At 38.7% G+C, this 21780-nt stretch overlaps 1 protein-coding gene across 1 annotated transcript in view; it reads left to right on the forward strand.

Annotated features, from left to right (window-relative positions):
* The first annotated feature begins 5825 nt into the window (after positions 1-5825).
* The window catches only part of pard6gb (par-6 family cell polarity regulator gamma b), a 33332-nt gene continuing 17377 nt past the window's right edge, over positions 5826-21780 (forward strand). Inside the window, exons 1-2 of the mRNA XM_028036905.1 lie at positions 5826-6184; positions 12442-12664. Of these exons, the coding sequence (XP_027892706.1) occupies positions 6113-6184; positions 12442-12664 (295 nt within the window). The 5' untranslated portion in view covers positions 5826-6112. The remainder of the gene's footprint in view (positions 6185-12441; positions 12665-21780) is intronic.

A 21780-nucleotide genomic window follows, 5' to 3' on the forward strand; every position in this document is an offset into this window, starting at 1 on the left:
GACCTTTCACCCCTCAACCAGATGGCTGATGTTTTCATTCTGCAGGGAGGAGAAGTGAATCAGGACAGACTCCGCTTTGCACCGCATCACAGGAAAGGAAGGCAGACAAGTGATGGGGGTGTTCGTGATCAACAGGGGAACCACTCGGAGTGTCACTGAACCAAGCAGGAACTTCAATATATGAAGTGAAATTTTTCACTCTAGAACTCCTTAATAGAACTGGTTCTAAGCCTCCTAATGGCTTCAGAAATTGTGACAAAGTCCAGATCAGGGAGCAGGTCTTTTACCACTTTACACATCAAAAGACTCCATGAATCACAGAGTCCGCAAAAGAGGCAACGCTCACCCAGGACCGAGAGAAGGCAAGGACGTGCGAGAGTTGGCATTGTCTGAATAGATAGATGTGTGTGAGTGAGAAAAATGAGGACAATGAGAGAAAGCAGGCCCGTGTACGTGCCTGAGAGCATGCATGAATTTGGCTTTTGCTATGACGATAGCACCCCCAAGTGGTGGCAGCATCATGCTGGGGATCTCTGGTATGGAAATCTGTTCAGGATTATTTAACTCTGCATCACATGAAACCTCTCCAAGGCCATTGACACACAACTCGTTGGCATCCCAAACATGAGAGCATGATAAAATAAAAAAAGGGAAGTGGTCAGAGATGACCAAAGTAGGAATTACACATTAGCAGATTTATTTATTCAGTAAAGTTATTACCTAAAATCAGGGCTAGTACTCAGCTTAAGCTTATACATTTATCAAAGAAGTAAGATATAATTAAAAAGGAAATGTTGGGACTTTAAATTCACACACTGCGTAGATTCATTTGACAACATAAAACAGAAGAGAATAAACTTTAATTTAATGAGGAAAGCATTGAGTTCAGAAACATAAATGATTGATTTGAAGTTTATAAGGTGTTACTGATTTTTTTTTCAATGCGGGATTCTGTGGAATAGCAATCAGCAGTCATCATCTTACCATCGGGTCATGGTTCTCTAATCCATTACTGTTTACTAAATGCTTCTTATATAAAGTGCATTTGGATAAAACTTTTTTTTCTACAAAGAAGCATATGATTCTTCAATCTGTAAACAATAAGATTCCCTCCAAAACACTCACTAAACATTTGACCTGTTAAATATAGTCTGGCAAAGAAAATATGTTATCCTATATTGCAAACATCTATAAATATTTTTTTACATAAACTACAATATAATTTCTTATCTTGGGTTTGGTTGAAATTCACCATGGAGTTTGAGCCACTGAAAATACTTAATAGTTTGACGTAAGCCAGGTAACGTATTCATGAATCACAAAAAATGCCCAGTACCCCTTTAAGAGCAGGCCAGGTTTTACCTTGTATGTAGTCAGCAGCATATTAAAGAATTGTAAACATGCACTCTAGCTAATCTAGTCTATCTTTGACCATCCAGAAAGAACAGAATTAGTCCAACAGGCTGCAAAATGTAAAGGTGTAATTTTCATCCTGTTTATGGGTTATGGAATGAATCATTTTGATTCCTTTTAAATGCAGAGTAGGCGGTTAAGTTTCTAACTAAAGTAAGGGGTTGTGAGACATTAACTGAAAAGTGCTCTCAGGTTTCAAAGGCATAACCCTGAGCTTTTTCCAACAGAGAGCTGCTGCTAAAGTGAAGCCTTGTCTTCCTGTTGGAGATCTTAAGGTTTTTTGTGCTTTGATCATGTCTAGTCTCTACTGTTGTAATGCTTCATGCATTAGCCTAGATCAGGCGTCCTAGCAACACATAATACTAGTCAGGTTGCACATCTTTAAACGAGTTCTTGTTCCACAATTTAAAAATGTAATGCCTTACATTTAAAGTTTTAAACCTGACCCCATTTTTTTCCTCTGATTATTATTCATTCACCTTCAGGAACATTCCAGTCAGTCAGCAATTTTTCTAGATATTCTGAGTTCATTTGTATAGAAATAATTTGAAGCAACAGCCACCATAAGGAACTTTACGAGACAAAAATGTTCAGTTCATACTCTAAAGAATCAAATTCAGCGTATGTTCATTTCAATCCCACATAGTGCTCCTGATGTAATGAAACAATTGCTTTCCACTTATCTGCAGTGGCCAGACTGCTGATTAACTGAATTGTCCTTAAATGAACTTCTCTTTTCTTTGGCCTTCAGTATGAGACCTCCAATGGATTTTATAAGTGTTGCTTCATCCCTCTATTTCAGTTTTAGTCCATTCCTTTTTCAGCTCATGCCGACAGTCGAAGCAAAATCTGGGTAGGTGTGATGAAAATTAAAATATTCCTAAGGACAGCGTGTGTTTGGTGTTACTTCATTTATGAATATGCAGCTCTTAAAGTGGCCTTGAAGATGGTGCCAGACCCCCTACTCCTGCTTACATTTCTTGCTCGCAAAGTGTCTCCCCAGGAGAAAATAGACTGCAGGGAAAACAGATTACCTTTTACATTTCCCAGCTTGCACTCTGTCTGCATTTAATTTAGACCACCAGTCAGACGGCTTGTCTGCAGAGTCTGCTGGTGTGTCATGGCTCAGTGCGAACCAGGAGAAAAAGCTTCAGGTCTGATGATGTCATAACACAACTGTAGCATTCAGTATGATCCGAATGCTGAGACATTTTCTGTGGGCGTGTGTGTGTGAGTGTGTGTGTGTGTGTGTGTGTGTGTGTGTGTGTGTCCTCCTTTTTTTTAACATACTTTAATCAGAAAGTAAGTGAAGCAAAACAGAAACCTTTTTACCGGTCTGACTGGCTTAAGGCTGGTACTCCTGCCACCTAAAAAAACCATCTCCAGATGTTTTTCTACCCCCAAAAAACACACACACACACACTCACACAGGACAGATTATTTCGAGTATCTCTTCATCTCACTGTAATCATCTCCTCTCACATTACCACCACTGGACCACCTAAACTCAGGCTGATTCAGATGTCAGCTCTGAGGATCAAGCTAACAGCCTCCTGTGTCTGACGAGACACGAAGCACCTTTGGTGGAAAAAAAAGGAATCCATTTTTCCATCTTTTTGTGCTCCATCTTCATTCTCTTGCTGAAACTTTTATTTAGCCCTCTTTCGCTTTCCATGAGAAATTACACAACTTTGGCTCATTCCCTTTTTCATCACTGCCTCCTAATAAAAAATATCTTCATTACAAAGAAAAAACTTAAATGCAGCCTCACTAACTGATCAAGATATGTTGAAAGATTATAAGGCTGATAGCATAACTGAAAGCAAAGTATAAAGAACCTATGAGGAGTTTAAAACTTTTGCACAGTACGAGAGATGTTAAGGATTTGAAAAGTAAGCTGATACATTTAAAACACATTTTATCTCGGTCTATTTGAATTTTGGGTTAAATGCAGGTCTTTTTTTCTTTAACTTTGAGGTTTTGCTGCGCTCTGCTGGATATACATAGCATTACAGAAATTCTCAGTCTTGACACATTTTCTTTTACATCAGTGAACTGAACTGTTTTAGTTTTTAGTTCACAGCCTCCTTCATATCTACAGTCACCCCCTGGTAAAGCTTTATAGATAATCCTAAAGTAAATTTTTCTTTTATTGAATCTTAATAGTCTCACAGTGAAAACTATTAAATTATTTCTCGAACAACATGTTCTCTTGTCTCTCCCATTTTAGAACAGTGGCTATGCCAGGTTTTAATAACACAGCTTTAAGCTAATTAAAGTACAAATAAGTTGTATAAAAAGTGGAGCTGCTCTTGTTTATTTGTTTATTTGTTGCTGTAAAGCAGTGGTCCCCAAACTACGGCCCGCGGGCCACATTTGGTCAGGCCCCCTGAACAATACCAGAGTATTTTCATATATGTGCATTTTTATTTGATAAGTTGGACTTTTGCAATAAAATGTTCCTTAGTAATGAACTTTATTTATTATTAACTATTAGTTAGTAACTATTTTATACATGCATATAATTGACCCTATCCCTTTTTTTTTATGTGGAGAACCCAGTGTTATTTGGTTATTATTTATTTCATAAATAGTGTTATTTCCTGACTTTTGTTCTCTAAAGAATCCAGAAAAGGTTATTTGATTGTGCTTTCTGAAAAACAATACATTTTTATGTTTAGCACTCTTACAATCGTCACACTTTTTCTGTTACAAACTGACCCCGGCCCCCCATCAGAGAAGGGACAAGTTATGTGGCCCTCACAGGAGAAAGTTTGGGGACCCCTGCTGTAAAGGAAGCTGACACAGAGACGCAGTACCACATTCTGATCAGCAGCAGGCAACATCTTCCTGCAAATGAACAGAACATCTTAAGTCAACAACCGCAAGTTTTCCTAAAATGTATCTTCTTGTGAACTGTTAAGTTAAATCAGCTCAAATGCTGATAAAAAAAAAAAAGAAAAAAGATCTGAAATAAATCTCCCTGCTGAAATTTACCTAGAAGAAATTTTCTCTACAGACTGTTAACTGTTTCACGACCTACTCTAACCCTTAACACATTTCTACAAATAATATTTTTGGAAAATTTGATGGATATTAATTAGGTTGCTTTGGTCTGGAAAAACATAATTAATTAAGAACAAGTCACAGATTTGTCTTCGGGATAAATAAACACCTGATTGACTTTAATTGAGCTGGGCCTGTTTTAGCTGTAACACAAATCGTAAATTAAACCAACATGAAATATTTGCTTTCATTTGTTTTTGATCACGTGCACCATCTGCAGGCCCGGAGGAATGCGTCCTCTGGCGCTCTGGAGGTCTGGACCAAATGGTGACACATTCACGTCTATCGGAAATAGTAGAACTCTATTTTTAAAAAATCTCTTGTAGCTAAAAATAACAGAATTTGCTAAAAAAAAATACTTTGCGATAATGACACTTATGTTTAGTGTTTTGCAGTAATTTGACGTTCCGCTTGAATATTATGAAAAGTAATTTTCCCGTCCTTTATCAGGAAAAATTTAGCAATTTTTTTCCTGACGAGTTCTTCAATAGTTTAGTTGTTTTAATCGGTGGAGTTGTTTTCATAAATTAAGGGGTTTATGTATTTCGTTCTGAATTTTGTTCCTTCCAGAGGTGAATAATAACCTATGAATACTGCAACTGTGTCATTTTGAGTATACATGTCCGTATAATCCTTTACATTTATGTGTCTACTATTTTAACTTTATTTTTGTACCTTCTTGACATTTTTTGGTTAGTAAATCATAGATTTGCTTGGCTTTGCAGCTGCTGTGAATTTTTTTTAAAACTTTTGTTTATATTTTTAATGTCTCTCCACAGATGTTTGAGGTCTTTATAAAAAAGCCTTTTCTTTTATAAAGACCTCAAACGTTTTATTTGCTTTCTGTCTAATTTATAATTTATTTTCTGTAACCTCTGTTTGTTTGCTTTTTGGTTATCTACTTTTTTTTATCTTTCACCTACTTATGGAAATAATTGCTGGGTTTTTGTTTGTGTGCCTTGTTTTATTGTTGGTTCTTGTTTTTGTCATTTATTCTTTTGTGTTTATTCTTCAAATCGCTGTCTCAAGTATGACTTGAATGTTTATATATGGTGTTCATTGTTGCGTTAAAAATCATAAATACATTTTTAAAAAGCATTTTTTGTCTTTCTTCCTCTTTCTTGATTCTTTCCTTTTTCATTTCTTTCTCTCTTTATTTGCAAACATGTATTCATTTACGGTGTCTTTATTTCTATGTTTACATTTCTTCTTCGTGTTTCTTCACTCTTTCAGAAACCAGTCTCTTCATTTCCATCTCTTGTTCGTTTTCTTACTGAGCATTTTGAAGTGAGGAACGTCAGATTAACGAGCGCTACTCGAACGCATCCCTGAATCCCTTTTTTTTTTTTTAAGGAGGGCTGATGTCATTTCAAAACTTACCCCACTCTCCACAAGTCAACGCGGTTAGTTTCTCGCTGGCTTTTGTAACGTGAAGTCATCTCTCGCTTCTGACGGAGCACTTTGGAAACCTACAAGAAGAGCAGAAACCGCAAACAAACTTCAACTTTTCTGCAGGAAGCGAAGCGAGCGGACATCTAAAGAAAAAGCTGAGGATCGGAGCCCCTCTTTTCTGCGGAAAAAGGGAGGCTTAACTTTTTTCCCCATCTTTTTTCTCCCTCTTTCGTTCACCAAAATGAATCGGAGCTTTAACAAGTCGCAACCTTTGCGACACGCTGATTGTGACGCCGTGGAAGTGAAGAGCAAGGTGGGTGGTTTTGTGTAAATAAATTATAGACTCAACGAGAGTTCGGTGTAAGAAGAAAAAAAAAAAAAGGAAAAAAAAAATCGCACACATGGTCGAGCAGGAGCTGGAGGGAGAATCTGCCTGCAACTAACACATTTCCTTCTCTTTGCAACGCTTTGATCCGAACCGGACCGGGTTCTGGGTGTTTCTGTGTGAACTGCAGCGATTGTTTTTATTTCCGACAATTCAGATTGTGTGCTGACTGATCGTTATTGGCTGTCACTACGCTTTGTGGGGTTTAAAACGCAATACAGTTTGTTTGTTTGTTTGTTGTTCAGCGACAATCTTAGGAGAACATGTGAAGAAAAAAAAAATCTATCAAATGTAACATTGTGGCTGCAGTAGTTACGATTTATTCTACATATGTTGGGGTTGTTTTGTTGGAGGCCTAGAATCTGGTGGCTAATTTGAATCAATTGCCATATCCATAAACCAATTAATTATAGAATCATGTTAAATTTACTTATGTAAAGATTTTTGTTTCATCAAAGGGGAACCAGGTTTCCTGTGGAAATTCCTACCATTGTTACAGGGATTTAGGAAAGAATTGATACATTTAGTTTGCACTGATAAATATCGAATTATGCTCATTTAAAATTTTAAAGACTGGATTAAAACCCAAAACTGAGTTTCTCAGATATTTTAAATGATATAGAGGACTAATTGTTTCTGGGGGCAGGGGGTTGCACACAATGATGTATCCAATCATAGTAATTGAAAGTTTAGTGGAAGGAAAAAGTCCAGCCAGTAGTTTGTGTGAAATTCACAAGGCTGTATGCTTCAGGGGTCACCACACACACACACACTCAAACGTACAGGTGATCAACTCTCATCAGAATCTGTCAAGAGTTGCTTTCCCCATCGTGTTTACCAAAGCCAGTGGATTACCTTCAAACTCTCTTCTTTTTATCAATCAGTGAATAACTAATCATCTTCCCAGAGCATTCAAGCTCAATTATAGAAAGTTGAGTAGAAAACAAAAGTTGATCCGAAAAGGCGTTCAGCCAACCGTGATCACCACAGCCCGAGAAGATTGATAAGGAGCCCCTCCCCCCGTCTGTCCACCTGACAGGTCTGTGAGACGGTTGACAGATGCTCCGGTTGACAGCAGGTGGGCAAACATCTAGTCCAGGGGTCAACCATGAACACACACGGTGACCTCGGAGAGTCGCTTTCTTCTGCATCGTTTGACTGTGATGCCACCAGGGGGGGGGTTGTTTGTGGGTGTAGCTGCCACAGAGCAGCACTGGAACCGAGCAACTTCATCAGCATCATCATCACACCGAGAGCTGACTCACCGTCCTGTTGCGTCACGCGTTCTCTCCACCCTCTCCCCCTCCGTTTGATCAGATGCAGCTCCTCACGCACAGAATTACGTGACTCTCTGTCACTTTGTTTCCCTTCCAGCCTGCTTCCCGTGTGCTGAAGAGTCCAAGCTGCTCAGTTCAGCCCTTCACCTCAACTATGATTGAGACAACAGATAAATGGCGAAAGCTATATTTAGTTCATACTGACATACGCAAGATGGGAATTGGTGACATTCCGATATATTTTTGAAAGGGCTAAAAATGTCTTGATTCATCCATACTGCATTTAAATATTATTTAAAAATGACTCAGTTTTGAGGCAATCAAGTTGAATTATAGGGAGAACATTTCAGGGCATTATTGTTTAGTTTTCACGTTTTCTTAAGGTTTGACAATCGGCCCTTTTTCCACGGAGGAACCCATCTGCAGTGCATCTGTCACCAAAACCAGATCTCCTTCCAATTTTAGAACATGGCCAAGATGTCTGTGGCACTATTAAAAAGAAAATAACTCATCATCTCCAGGTTGGTTTCATTCTGAATCAAGTTTAGGAGAGTTTAACAGTGTCCAACTTATTTCCTGGCGTGCAAATTTAATGCCATTATAATAAAATATGGTCTAATTTTGGTCTAAACCAGTGGTATTCCAACTGCGGGCATTTGCAACTGGTTCCTTTCAGGAGAAATTTCAACATCAACGAAAAATACATCAGAAGCCGAGTTTTAATTTGTTGAAAAAGAGAATCACTGTGGAAGCACAATATTGTAAAAGATTCCTAAACCCCTGTCTTAAATTTATTCTATTAAGGCTGGAGGGGTTTGTTTTGTTTTAGTTTTTCTTGTTAACAAACAGCATCTTATTTGAACCATATGCATATCTCTAAGAACAATTTCCAAAGATCACTCCAAGTTTGCTTTGCCACTGGACTGAAACTTTGCTGGTATAACTTTGTCTCCTAACAAGAAATGAGTTTAGTTAGAAATCAACTCCAACCAGAACTGCTGTCCTCTGTACTTCTCTGGCCTGTTAGAAATGCAAAACGGAACTGTTCTAAACACAGTTTAACCTGAAGAAAAGATGACATTCCTGTTACTCGTCATTAATTGCAGGCAATATTGACCACAAAAAAAAATCAAACCCTTAAAGCCAGCTGATGCTTAAAATGTTTGTCCAAAAGAAAACACAAACCGTGTGAACATTAGATAAGCTTCCTCCACATTTCCAGTAGTGGCGCTTGTGTGTTTCTTGCTCTTTTGTGTGCTTCTGATTGGTTTTGTGTGTGTGTGTGTGTGTGTGTGCTTGGCGCTTGGCAGTACATGTTTGGTTTTCTCAAGGGAAACTGTTCCAGCGATAAGCTTATCAGGGATAACATTGGAGGTGTCTGGCTATCTGTCAAGGAGCCTCAGCAAGGAGCTGGTTTCAGTCACCTAAAGCTCTTATCGCTGTGTGTGTGTTGGGGGGGGAGGGGGATAAACTGTAGGTAGGTGAGAGTGGTGGTGAAGTTTTCTTCCACACTACCTAAAAACTTTGTTTTGCATACCTTAAATAATAAAGAACTTATTTATTTATTATCTGCTAACTTCATAGTCGGTAATTTATTTACAGAGAATCAGTAAGTCAACCTTGACTTGCAGAGCGTTGCATGATGAAGACAAAGAAGTGAGTGTTGACCAAAGTAAAAAGTGACTTATCTTCCTTTTTCTCCTGTGTGTCAGTTAGGAGGCTTCCAGGCATGTTTGAGCTTGTTCGGCGTCACTTCGTCCTGATAGGCCAGAAGGACAGGTGATGTCATGTTTGAGGTGATGTATTCTTAGTACTGGGTTTGAGTTCTTAAGCCTGTGAATAATCATGCCATGTTCAGGCTTGCTGCAGGCCTTGGGGTGGTTCTGCATGGAGCACAATGAACATGACATACCGTACCAAGAAGACTTTCCTAACCAGATCTCTGGACAATTTGGTAGCTCAAGTTTAACATGTTTAAGTATTGCAGACTTAATTACAGACGAGGTTTCCCTTTCCAACAAAGTTAACAACTCCGACTGAACACCGACAGAACCTGCTGATCGGCTTCTTGTGTCATCCTCTGGAGTAGCTAGGTTTATATTAGCTTAAACCTAAATGGGGCGTCTCATTTTCATAAAGCTGATTCACAAGTTGTGCCTCAAGTAAACCTGGCAGGAAGTTTCTCTGGCATCCCCACTAGGCTTTCTCTGAAATGAATATGCCATCTTCTAATTACAGTGGTGGGTGTAGCATATCTTCTGCCCGTCTGCAACCATGTCAGCACTTTTCCTCTCCTTCCTGTTCGCCCCTGATCCTCTCTCTCTCTCTCTCTCTGCTTTCTGCCTTTGACATCAGCTCAGTTGTGATGTAAGCTGATGATTAGAGTAACAAACGGCTACAAATTACCCATGTGAATCACACAGCAGAACTGCTGCTGTTGTCTTGCTGTGGATTATTGAGGTGCGCTTTTATGTTTTGGTTGTATACCTGTGTGTCTGAGTCACAATTAAATTTTTTTGTTGTTGTTTTTTTCGCCTACTATAAATTTCAGCCTTGAGGTTATGATGTTTTACTGACCTATCCAAGAAAGCCATTGCAAAAATCTGTTCTTACTGGTACACATGCATCAAATGGTGAACCAACATCCGTGAGTGCAACCAGGTCAAAGTAAGAACACTCTTCAGTGTGGAAGTTGGCAAGAAGACACTCAAAGTTGGGGTCGGTGAGGTAAGCAGAGGTAGAGACAGGTGCAGAGCTATTTAAAAGGATAGTCTACTCTAGACTATTTGTGTGCCTAACTTTTTTTTTTTTCTTTGAAGCACCCAAATATTTGACTACATTGCTCTTCTACAGATTTACCTTCTTTTCTCTTTCTTTTTTTATTAGTAGACAATCTAGTAAATAAATGTATTATTTTAAGCAGAATTACTCAAAACAGGTCTAAAGAGCTTCTTTAAGCTGAAACTTAGACCTCAAGATAAATGAAATTAAAAGAAAATCTGAATTAGACGATGTTTTAAGAGCTACATAGATCTGCCAGACGCATGAATCATTTAGGGTGGAACTTTATTCCGTGTTTATTTTACTAAATTTTGTGTTTAATATGATTCATTCATGTGGTTTATCTAGCTATAAAAATGTTTTACGGAAATAGCCGACTGCTGTTTTCAGTGATTAACTCAGGAAAGTTTCTTTTGTATTTGTTAAGTTTTCCAGCAGATTAAACATTTTGGCGTCATGAAACAATCAGAGCCATTAGGACTTTAGTAGGACAAATTAAAACAAAGAGAGCCAATCAGAGGGAGGGTCCCCGCCCTTTGCTGTCTCTGTAAACATGTCTGTTGTGAAACTTCAGGAGACTTTCAGTTTCACAGGGGGTTTTATTTGTTTTACCCTCAGCGACTGGTTGCACCAGTGTGACCTGAGATTTTTTCCAGGTGTGCTATTGAGAAATGCAGTCGCATCTGATACCAAATTAATTGCACTTTATATCCCCAATAGAATATCTAGTTTGGTTCTTATTTTGAGATATATTTAGTGAAGTGCATTCAGGCTGCGTGATGGTGAGAGAGAGCAGAACTATAGAAGATCTAGAGTACACTAAAGTTGCTCTGTTTTTAAGGGATGACATTTAGCGTTCCTGAGGAAGTATTTGCTCAAACATTTGACATTTGAGCTGCAGTAGATGGTAGAAAAAATGTTGTTTAATGGGTCCTTTTTCCGTAAAATGAATACGATCCAAAGTTTTTGCACTCATTTATTTTCTCTCCTGGTTTATCTAACGTCACACAGAGTGTTTGGTTGGCTGCTAACACATTCAATGAGGCGGAAACTGTGAGCTTCACAGTCTGTTTACAAACCATTAAAGAAACAGAATACATATTGCTGGTAGTTAATTAATCTTAAGGCCTAGTTCAGTGACGTGAAATGCCCCTTACAGAATCCTTATGTTTGCTTTTTTTGTCACACTTAAATGTTAGACCATCCAATACATTTAAATATCAGACCTGAGTAGTACTGAAGGCCATGCTGAAAGGATTATTTCATTTATTAAACAAAACAAGCTGTACAAACAACTGAGCCTTACGTGGAAAAGTAATTGCCTCTTAAGCGTAATAAATGGTTCTACCATCCCTGGGGGCAACTACTGTCATCAAGTTAAGGCGATAACTGTCACCAAGTCATTTGCAGCGCTGTAGAGGAAACCTGGCCAGCTTTGCTTTGCAAAATTATTTTTATTCAGCCATATTGGATGATTTGATGCTCAAATAGATTTATGTCTAGACATTGACTAGGCCACTTCAAAACCGATTTTCCTTTTAATTTTACTTTCTTTAGAGTTTAGATATCATGAAGTTCTTCAGATTATATGTTTTTCCAGATTCCACAAGTCAGACAGTAATGAGGCCTATTTGTGCTTTACGAAACGGAACCCAAAAATTATGGTTATCATAAATAATTTTTAAAATTTGTATCAAAATTTATCAGGATGAATAAACTGAATAAATATGGTACTATGCATGTATCTTCTGGTTTAGAGTCTGTGCTAATTAAAGCAGTAGCTTAGCATAAAAGCAGAGTATGTGCAAAATGAAATTCATTTCTCTTGCTAAGATATAATTATTTCTCTAAGTTTGCATTTGGTATGTTGAAAAGCAACGTTAATCCGTTTCTTCCCTGAAGGTCAATGTTTTTTGCTGCTGTGTAATGCAAATGTTTGAAAATATGCACTGGCTGTGTTAAAACTGGTTTTTCAAAGTGTCATTTTTATTTATACATTGTTCAGAAGCTTGCTTTGCCGTGCCTTATCCACCAACTGCTTATACCTTTTTATTTATCCAAGTGGCATCCTAGTTTTCTACTTTAGGATTAACATCTATTTTTTTTCCCTTCTTCCTCTTTCTTTAGTACGGAGCAGAGTTCCGACGGTTCTCCGTAAACCGGATCAAGCCTGGTAAATTCGAGGAGTTCTACAAGCTCATCCTGCACATTCACCGCCTCGCGAATATAGAGGTGATGATTGGATACGCCGACACTCATGGGGACTTCCTGCCGATTAACAACAACGAGAACTTTTCCAAGGCAGTCGACTCGGCTCATCCCCTACTCAGGGTATTCATACAAAGGCGAGGTAAGTGTGCAGAAACAATTCGTCTTAAATTTTGTTGGGTAGAATCAAATATTTCTGTTTTAAATGTCCTGAAACTAGTTAGAATGTAAAGTAAACGTCGATTTTTATTAACTGCTTCGTCCATTGCAATCACTCTGGCAACTTGAGGGGGAAAAAATATATACATTTCCTCATTCAATTAAGTTTGCCCTGAGGCCCGTTCTGTTTACTTCATGCAAGACTTTCTGTTTGTGTTCTTTGTGTCCCCTGCGCTCTTATACACCGGATCAGTCTTGGTCTGTGTCTGTCTGCCCTGCTAAGCCCTGTGCTTTATCCAGAGGAAGGCCTTGCAGGCAGATGAACACAGACACAAACGCAGGGAGAGAGATCGGTGCCTCGGCAGCCCCATAGAAATCAGGTCATTGAGCAGAGCTGGCATACCAGACATTACTGAGAGACAAAAGATCTGCATGAAAAGGGAGGTTCCTGAAGGAGCTCCCTATGTTCGTGCCTGCATGCGAGCGCATATTTGTTCAATACCAAAACCCACAGCGTGCTGAATGGGAACCAACTCCTCTCTCCATCCCTGTTCTGTCATTGATCCCCAAGTTTGGAGAGGGTTTTGACCGCTTGCCAGAGAGCTAGATAGCATGCAAATGCATCCATCAGCATTCACATCTATTCATACTCTTGATCCTTCTAGGAATGTTCCTTGCGGTGTTGGGTAGTGTGTGGACACTCTGGAGTATTGTTTTAATTGCAGTCCGGTGGCTAAAATTCAAACGCTGTGCAGCAGTTTTGTGAACAGTAATGATGTGGATTTCCATCTCAGAATAGGTTTCAAAGAGGCCCAAATTAGCCTGTGTTCCTGAAAACTAAGATAGCTAAAGCTGACTAAACTCACTTTTGTTGGTGTTAAATGCTATAAAGGATGTTTAATTCGATGATAGTTTTTATTGTGAATAATTCGTGGAAATGCTTGACGAAACCGGCATTTTGGATCTGCCAAGTCAGAAACTCAAATGTACAATCTGTCTCATGTGATCAGTGAATGCAACATACCCAAGAGTTGGCAGATCACACTGATCACCACTCTCTTCAAAATGGAAGTTGTTAATGAATCAAAAAGGCGTGAAAGGCTTAAGTTGGTGCTGGTCATTTGGCTGCATTAACCATTTCTTATTTTGTAGTCGTGGTTGTTTCAGTTCCGGTTACATTTGGGTATGAAAACAACAATTTTCATCCCCTTGTGGGTGTTTCTTCTAGCTGTCGAAGTGGCAGATTGACTCAGAGTAGACTTGAACAAATGGCTGGAAGACTCTTATTATATATTTTTGAGCTTTCAACCTCTGTCTGTTGTGTTGCATTATAGAAATTGCTTGCAGATTGTTGGGAAGCCTTAGACATATGAAAAGGAGCTACATTCTGTAGGGAACACACACAGAAACGAATTGGTTATTAATGCTTTAGCACCAACTGGTCAAATTGCTATTATAAGTTAACATACAGGATAATTTGAAGAGGTGCATCTGAGGTGCAGTCAGAGGTTGGAATTATGTGGTTTTGGTTTGATCAGGTCAGATGAGCGGTAGGCGGGTCACACGTGCCTCCCTCTATTTTCCTGTGTTCATTAAATGTGTCAAGAGTAACAATTACCACTGTTTAGGTCCACAAACACTTCAAGCAAAAGCCTGCGTTAAGATGGTTTCATCTTGAGTTATATAAAATCAAATAAAAATTGGGAAAATATTTAATCAAGATAGTCTTGCACTTTTCTGTTGGACCATCTCTGCAGCTCAAACCTTTGGTTATGTATATCAGACCTCAGAATAAGTAGTTGGAAACGGTCGAAATCAGAATCAACAGGTCAGATATCAAATGCAGGAATATACCATTCAAATCTTAATTGTTTATCCCCAATCTTTTTACAGCAACTCCTCATTCACTCACACTCTGCTGCCTCTCATTGTGAATAACTGCTCATGTCAAAAAGGCTAAAAACAATATTTTAAATGTTGCAAATCCCAGTTCTTATAGAGAAATTGGAATTTGCAAAAATCGGTCAGAGTTTTATTGGAAATTGGCTACAAATCTCAGCTTGGTGCATCTTGGTTAATATAAATCATTATGGTTGTACATTTATAGATGTATTTCTAACATGTATTTAATTTAATTTTGTGTATATACACACACAAACTTAGCGTTTTAATTTTTGCTCTTTTACTCTTGATGTAATCTTATATTGAAAGGTAAGGTACTTGTTTTTAATATAGCACATATTCTGCAACTAGGCAGAATATGGAAAGTCCTTTGCGTGAATTAGAAGAAAATACAAACTAAACTAAAAGAAAAACAAAAGGGTAAAAGTATAAAACTGCGTGTTGGTTCACCATGTTTAATAAGAATAAGTAGTCCATAATCTATAAACTAGTATGGGTTTCTCTGGACTCTTGCTCTGATAAAACTAAATGTTGGTTCCAGTCATTCTGAGTTGAGTTCTAGATTTGTACAGCATAAAGCTACATAAGTCTTTACTGGAAAGCAGTAACAGTCCTTTAAGAAAAGGTGACCTGGGAGTAGAGCAGAAAATGGCAAGGAGTTTTGGTTGAAAATGACGCTCTGGCCATGGTGATGAGGTTCATAAGAATGTGCCGCTGAGGCAGTCTGACCATCCTGCGTATCTGCAGCCTTTTGTTAGCAGCCAAACAAAGAGGTGAATGTGTGGCTGTGCGAGTACCTCATTCCTCAGAGCAGATACCCTGCACCCATTGTGATGCTGGCATGAGAAAGTGAGCATGATAATGACTGTATCAGACAGTACCACCCTGTGAGTGCAGGTCATCAGTGGTGTCACCGTGTGTCTTCTGTGACCGGGGTCAGCAGACCACCCCATGTGAAAACACACATCAACACTGAGACTTGGACAGTAAAATAAATATTTATTGGGAATCACTAGACATTGATGTGCGTTTAAAAAGAAAACACCCCTTAAAGAGTCCAACCTGTGTTTTATTTATTATGCTGGGAAACTAGATTATCATCTCGGATTAGACTATAAATTGAGCTTCAAAGATTTTACTGGATTTACATATAAAACATGAAAAGAAAACTAATAGCTCATTACTAAAAGCCATGGGATGTGAATTGACCTGTAACTCAGTGAGAGATGGCCTCCTCCACCCTCAGATCAGATAACTTTGTGAGTCCATGTGCATCCTTTTCCACTCCTCCTGCATTAACAATGGCTATGACAGCATGTGCTGCTCTCTTTCATCTACCTGACACTCCCTCGCAGGCCTAGATTTCCTTTGTTTGGGAAGTATCTGCAGCACGTGCCACAGTTTTGTTGGGATGTAGTGATAATCCTGCTCCTGATGCATGTTACTCTCCCTGTGGGGTCTGATTCTTAACTGATGACCTTTACTCAAACAAACCAGGTTAGAAATGTGTGGTGTATTCCTGGGAGCCTTGTAGGCTCTGGATAATCGCCACTTATCTCCTGAAAGAGTGAAGAGATGGAAGGAAGATTGATTGGGTGTTTTTCTGGTGAGGTTTCTCTGATGGTTGTAGAAGCCTAAGAGGTTTGTTTTTTTTTGTTTTGTTTTTTTTGGTGGTTACTACCACTAAGAACTTACAGGAACCTAAAATCCAACGATTATCATGGATAGATCATCTATCAAATAAAACCAAGAACTCTCTTCTTTTGTTTTGACTAATGGAGGCATGAGCTGGTTTAAAAAAAAAAAAAAAAAGATAAGGAAAGAGAGTTTTCCAAAAAGCAACACACTTCTGCCCCACCTCTGCATGTCATCTCTCAGAAAACATAACGTTTTTTTTAAAGGAACATTTTATAAATTGAATACTGAATACGAATAAACTCCTAATAGCTTAAAGTTCAATTATCTTATCATAGTATATGTTAGGTCATTTTATTCTGTTGTGTATTTTGTGTTTATAATCTTATTACTAGGAGGAGAGACTCTACAATAGGTAGGGGTCGGCGATGTAGCCAAAAAATAAATAAAATTAAATTGCGATATATTTTCGAATTGCCTCCAACGATATCACAGACGATATTCCACATTTTCTGCTTTTTCTTTTTTCTCTCTTGATAGGCAAATTGTAAGACGCTCCATCACTCATAGATGCTAAAGGATGCTTCAGAAAATACTGAAGCTAAAGGTTACTTTAAAGTCAAAATAACTCAAACGTTCAAGAGTTCTTTGCTATATTATAAGCTTTTTGATTTGTTCAACTCTTTAGTCTTTTAAGGTGAGGGAGTTCTGATTGCAACTTTCCGGACTTAATTCTATGATCATTTGGAAAAACCCTCGTTCAAATACTTGCACCAGTCACGAAACGGTAAGGCTGCAGTCTGCGTTTTGTGAGGGGAAAGTTCAGCTGTTTTGCTGACAGTATAAGCAGACTGCATATAGACTAAACTTTTTAACAACGAGCAGAGACCCCTGTTTGCGGAAAAGGCTACGAGTTAAAATAAACAGTTATTCAGCTGATCCGAGGTCGTCTCTATTTGGCTTCAGATGTAGCGTGCCAATATTTACGACTCCAACAACCCACGGATACCGACATCAGTCAAGCTAAAGAGAGATGTGGAAATATAGCACAAGTTTAAAAAAAAAAAAACCCTGAGATCTGCAGACAGATGTCGTTTTGCATGTTGAACCACATGGTCTCCCAAAGATCAAAGGAACTGTTACTTCTCTGACCTGACGCTGGCCTCCTTTGCTGTTTCCCTTTGCATTAGAAATGTGTTAACAGAAACCCAGACTGCTGCGATGTCATTTCCACTAGTACTGGATTCAGTTTAAAGGAAGTAACGCAGGAAAACTACGACAGCCTGATGAAATGGCTTGAAAGAAAACTTCACAGATTGTCTTTAGTGGAGTTGGATGTTAGTCATCGCTTTAAGGAGTTACCTCTGTGCGTTGTGCAATGTTGACAACCAGTCCTGACTTCATTTTTTACCAACTGACTTGGGTACTTTGGAAATGCTAATGTGTAACCAACCAATTGTCGCTTTGCCAAACGTGTTCCCTTTCCTCATACCAGCACATCCATTTTGTTCCTATAAAGCTATTGTCTTGTTGCTTAGTCTCAGTAATCTTTTGTTGTGGTCATGCTTCATCTACACAGGTGCTTCTGGTGACCTCCAGCTGTGTAGGGAAGCTCCCGCTATAATAAGATGCCAATAAAAACAAAACAGGGGAGGGAATTCTTCTTAGGAACCATATTTATTTACCTTGTCATTACTTGTTTTTAATTTCTTTTCCTGGACAAAGCCTTGAAAGTGAAATTCTCTCCAAGAAGCCCATCTGGGTGATCATCTTGGTATGCATTCTGGGATTTTCTCTTTGTACTTAGCTGCTCAGACTGGTCGTCATCCTTCTCGTAAGAAACCTCAGGCCTGACTCAACAATTAAGGACAAGTGGGGGAGTCTGCCTGACGGTGAAATGCAGACAGAAAGTGGGGAGAAGAGGAAGCGAGGATACACTGAACTTATTATTACTGCTCTTTTTTTTTTTTTTTTTTCTTCCTCTCGGGAACAAAAAGGGGAAAAATAATAGAGTGAAATTTGGGGATATATTTTTAAAGTTTAAACAGGTTATTAAGTATTGGTCACTAGTAAAAATTTGCCCCGTCCGATTCCAAATAATAGTCGTCATGCAACATTAATCCTTTTAGATTACATAATTGTCTGTGTGGTTGGGCCTTTCAATAAAAACCTGTGTGGCCTTTTCTCTGGGTGTCTTTCTGCATTAAGCGTCATAGTTCAAGTGTGATGGAAATGCCTGATCCCTGCCAGGAGCCGGACACAGCAGCAGCGGCAGCCATGTCTGGTGTGGAGAGGCCTCTCTTTGTGTCTCTGACTGCAGCAGCACAGAAAAGCAGATTGAGCGACGTCGTAAATCTCAGCAGCCGACACAAAAAGCCATGAAGGCACAAACCCCGGTCAAGTGCCAAGCATGCAGCTTGTCTGAGACGTCTTCACTGGGTTTCTGAAACTTTTGTTTGACAGTTTCAGACACTCATGTCGGTATGTAGCTGACATACAGAGTAGCAATGCTCGTCTTTGTTCTGTGGTCTCTGTTGCAGGGTGTGTGGAGGGGGGCAGAATTGGCAGTTTAATTAAACTCTTGTTGTGTTGTCAGAAGTATATTGGAGTTTATGTTTCCTAAGTCCCTGCTTTCATTTTGGTTTACGACCCCTCTTTGAACCGCTCCTTCACCCACCCCTCCTGCTCTCCCACAGTGAACTTTCCAGACATCATGGGAAAGGAGTGTCTGTCAGGAACCCCTCTTACAGTTTTCATGACTATTTTATAGAACATTATTCACTTTTTGTCTTGGAATGGTCAAGTAAAGTCTTGTTTTTAAGGATAAAAGAACTGGTCAGAGTTCAAGGGTCAAATTCTGTGGTTCTGTACAGCTTCTACCTGATTTTGATATATCTTTAAGATCTGTTATGAGATTTATATACAAGTTTAGTGCTGCAGACTTATTTTAAAGTCTAAATTTGAAAACTTAGACAAAATGATTATGATACGTTATATTTGGGATTACCCAGGTTAGGATATCTACAATTACTAGCTAAATTACTTTGTGTGTTTTCTCTAAAAGTCTGCCAACATTTTCAAAATCGGCATCCTCCATGACTGAGATTAAAACCTCAAAAGCTTAAGACACTGTTCAGCCTTTCCATTTCCTGCTGAAAGCATCGCTCTCTCTTGCAGCCTTGGTGAACTGCAGACATGTCTCTTTATGTAAAAATAATTTTACCTTCTTACATATCAGTGCTTCCTCTTATTTTAGTCTTCAAAAACCTCACTGAACCAGAAAATGGTTCATTTTGAGTCTTCTTTTTTGCTCTGTAGTGGTGTCTGCACCGAAGAGTGTTGGTGTTTGTCCAACCTGGTAGCATAAGAGTATGGTGTGTTTTCTATTGTGACAAAAAAAAAACAACCTGATTTAATATGGATATTTTCTGAAACCCTTAAGCTTTTCATTCATGTTAAATAGGATCTCTATAAACTCCTGTGTCTGACTTACAGATGTGATTGTGTCTTTGTATTTTTTTTTTTGTTGTTGTGTTGAGTGGCAGAGATCTCAGTGGTCAAGTTAAAATTGACCCGGTCTTTCCGGAGCAAACAACATCCTAAACCACCACCACCACTGCAGCCACTCCTTGAGCCTTTTAAAGAGGAAAAAAACAAGATTGAAATGTTTGTTTTCCTCTCTTGCTTTTATGGCTTAAAAGAAAATTAAGAATATGTGACATGTTTATCTGATTTATGAACTAACTGACTGAAGCGCACATTTATTTTGACATCTCTCTAACAGCTGTAGAAGTCGTCTATAGGAAGGATTTCTTTTTTCCAGAAAGCTTAATTTGTATTCTTGTTTATGGGTTGGCTTCCTTGCCAGATTATTTTATTATTATTTTTTGCCTTTTAAAGCAGATCTATTACCATAAAAAGAAATCCAAAAACATATTAAGAAGCTGATCTGTCTTTAGTTTTTTGTTACAGCGAAAATCTAGAACCCTGACTGCTGTGTGTAAAACAAATAAAATAATTAAATTTAAAAAAATGCTATTATTCCTTAAGTTCCCAGATGTTACCATTTTAATACTCTCAAAGTGAGGTATGCATTGCTAATACTGTTTTAAATGAAGCACATCCTCATGTTTTTGGATCACGATTAATGAGCTGTTTTTGAGGTTTCAGCAAAAGATTAGTTTCCTCTGTTTGCTGAAAGTAGTTTCAGCAAACAACTTTTTTCATGAATAAATTGTTACTCATAAATGACAAATGGCAATTTCCAAGACGGAGACACTGAGATGGACTAGATATGGGAAAACCGAGAAAAATTCCCCGGCTACATTTTTGGCAGAGGCATGAGAAGAGCGAGGAAAAGGAGCGAACATTTAGGGTTAGGGAGAGTGGGGAGTTAGCATGCCGGGTGGGCGTTTAGCGGGTTTTCGAGGGCGGAGTCGTTGGTTTGTGCAGAGACGGCTCGCTGTGAGATTGCTCACTGCAGTTCCTCCTTAATTACAGCTCTGCTGGATGACAAGACAAGGCCAGGCATGCTCTGGATGTGTGCACAACAGTAGAGAACTCGCACTAATCCCCGTTTTAAAAAGTTACGAACACACAAGTGTACGCTTGAGCAAAAGATTAGGTTCCTCTGATGAAATCCCAGCTCACCTAATTTTAATCAAAACGTGCAAATTGGCTTTAAATGTGTGCAAGTGGGAGATTGCTGCAGTTATCAGATGATCCAGTGTAGTTTCCTGTTCATTTTTCGACAGCGTCTCATGAGGGTTGTCTTGCTTCAGATGAAGTAAACTTCCAAACATTTCTCATTTATTTTACACACTTCAAATGGACAACTTTTCTTTGAGGTTACACAAAAATCTATTTAATCCCCCGAGGAATTCGTCTACATCCACTTAGTCTGGCTTAGGAGAGACATCACGCAGCTTTTGTGCATCAGAGTTCAGCGAGCACAACATGAACCTTGAGCCTTTTGTAAAGAGTTATTTTCAGAGTCCATAATTACAAAGGAGGGGCCGACTCCGCTCCTCGACGCTCACCGCAGGCGAGCTCGGCTTCAGAGCCACCCGACTCATGACGAGAGGTGCACAGCTGGTAGCAAAGGAAATATCTAGACGTTAAACAAGACAATTTCTTCATATTATTATTTAGGTATTTGAAAAATTGTGAATTATAATAAGAGGACACTTTCCTCTTTGTATCCTTACAGCAGGAATGTGTAAGGATGACCCAGGATGCACAAGCTGGGTCACAAGTATGACCCAGCTTGTGCAAACCAGTATATCTGCATCAAGGTTACGTGTATGCCTATCGGGGTTTTTTTTATCTCTCTTTTATATTTACTTAATGATATTTGGTTTGTCAAGCCTTGTTTAACCAGTCAGAAGTGCTTTTTAAAAGAAAAAAAAAAAGATACAGTTAATTTATTTAACGTTGTTGTTTTCTACTTGAAATAGTTTGAGTCTGTCTTGTGAAGAGGGAGTTGACTGTTTCTTCAGGGTTGTTTACCTTTCCGGCATCCCTGGTGAAATGGGAACTAATTTGCTGCCGAGGAAAAAAAAT

Source organism: Xiphophorus couchianus, chromosome 13 (genome assembly GCF_001444195.1).
Source record: "Xiphophorus couchianus chromosome 13, X_couchianus-1.0, whole genome shotgun sequence".
NCBI lineage: Eukaryota > Metazoa > Chordata > Actinopteri > Cyprinodontiformes > Poeciliidae > Xiphophorus > Xiphophorus couchianus.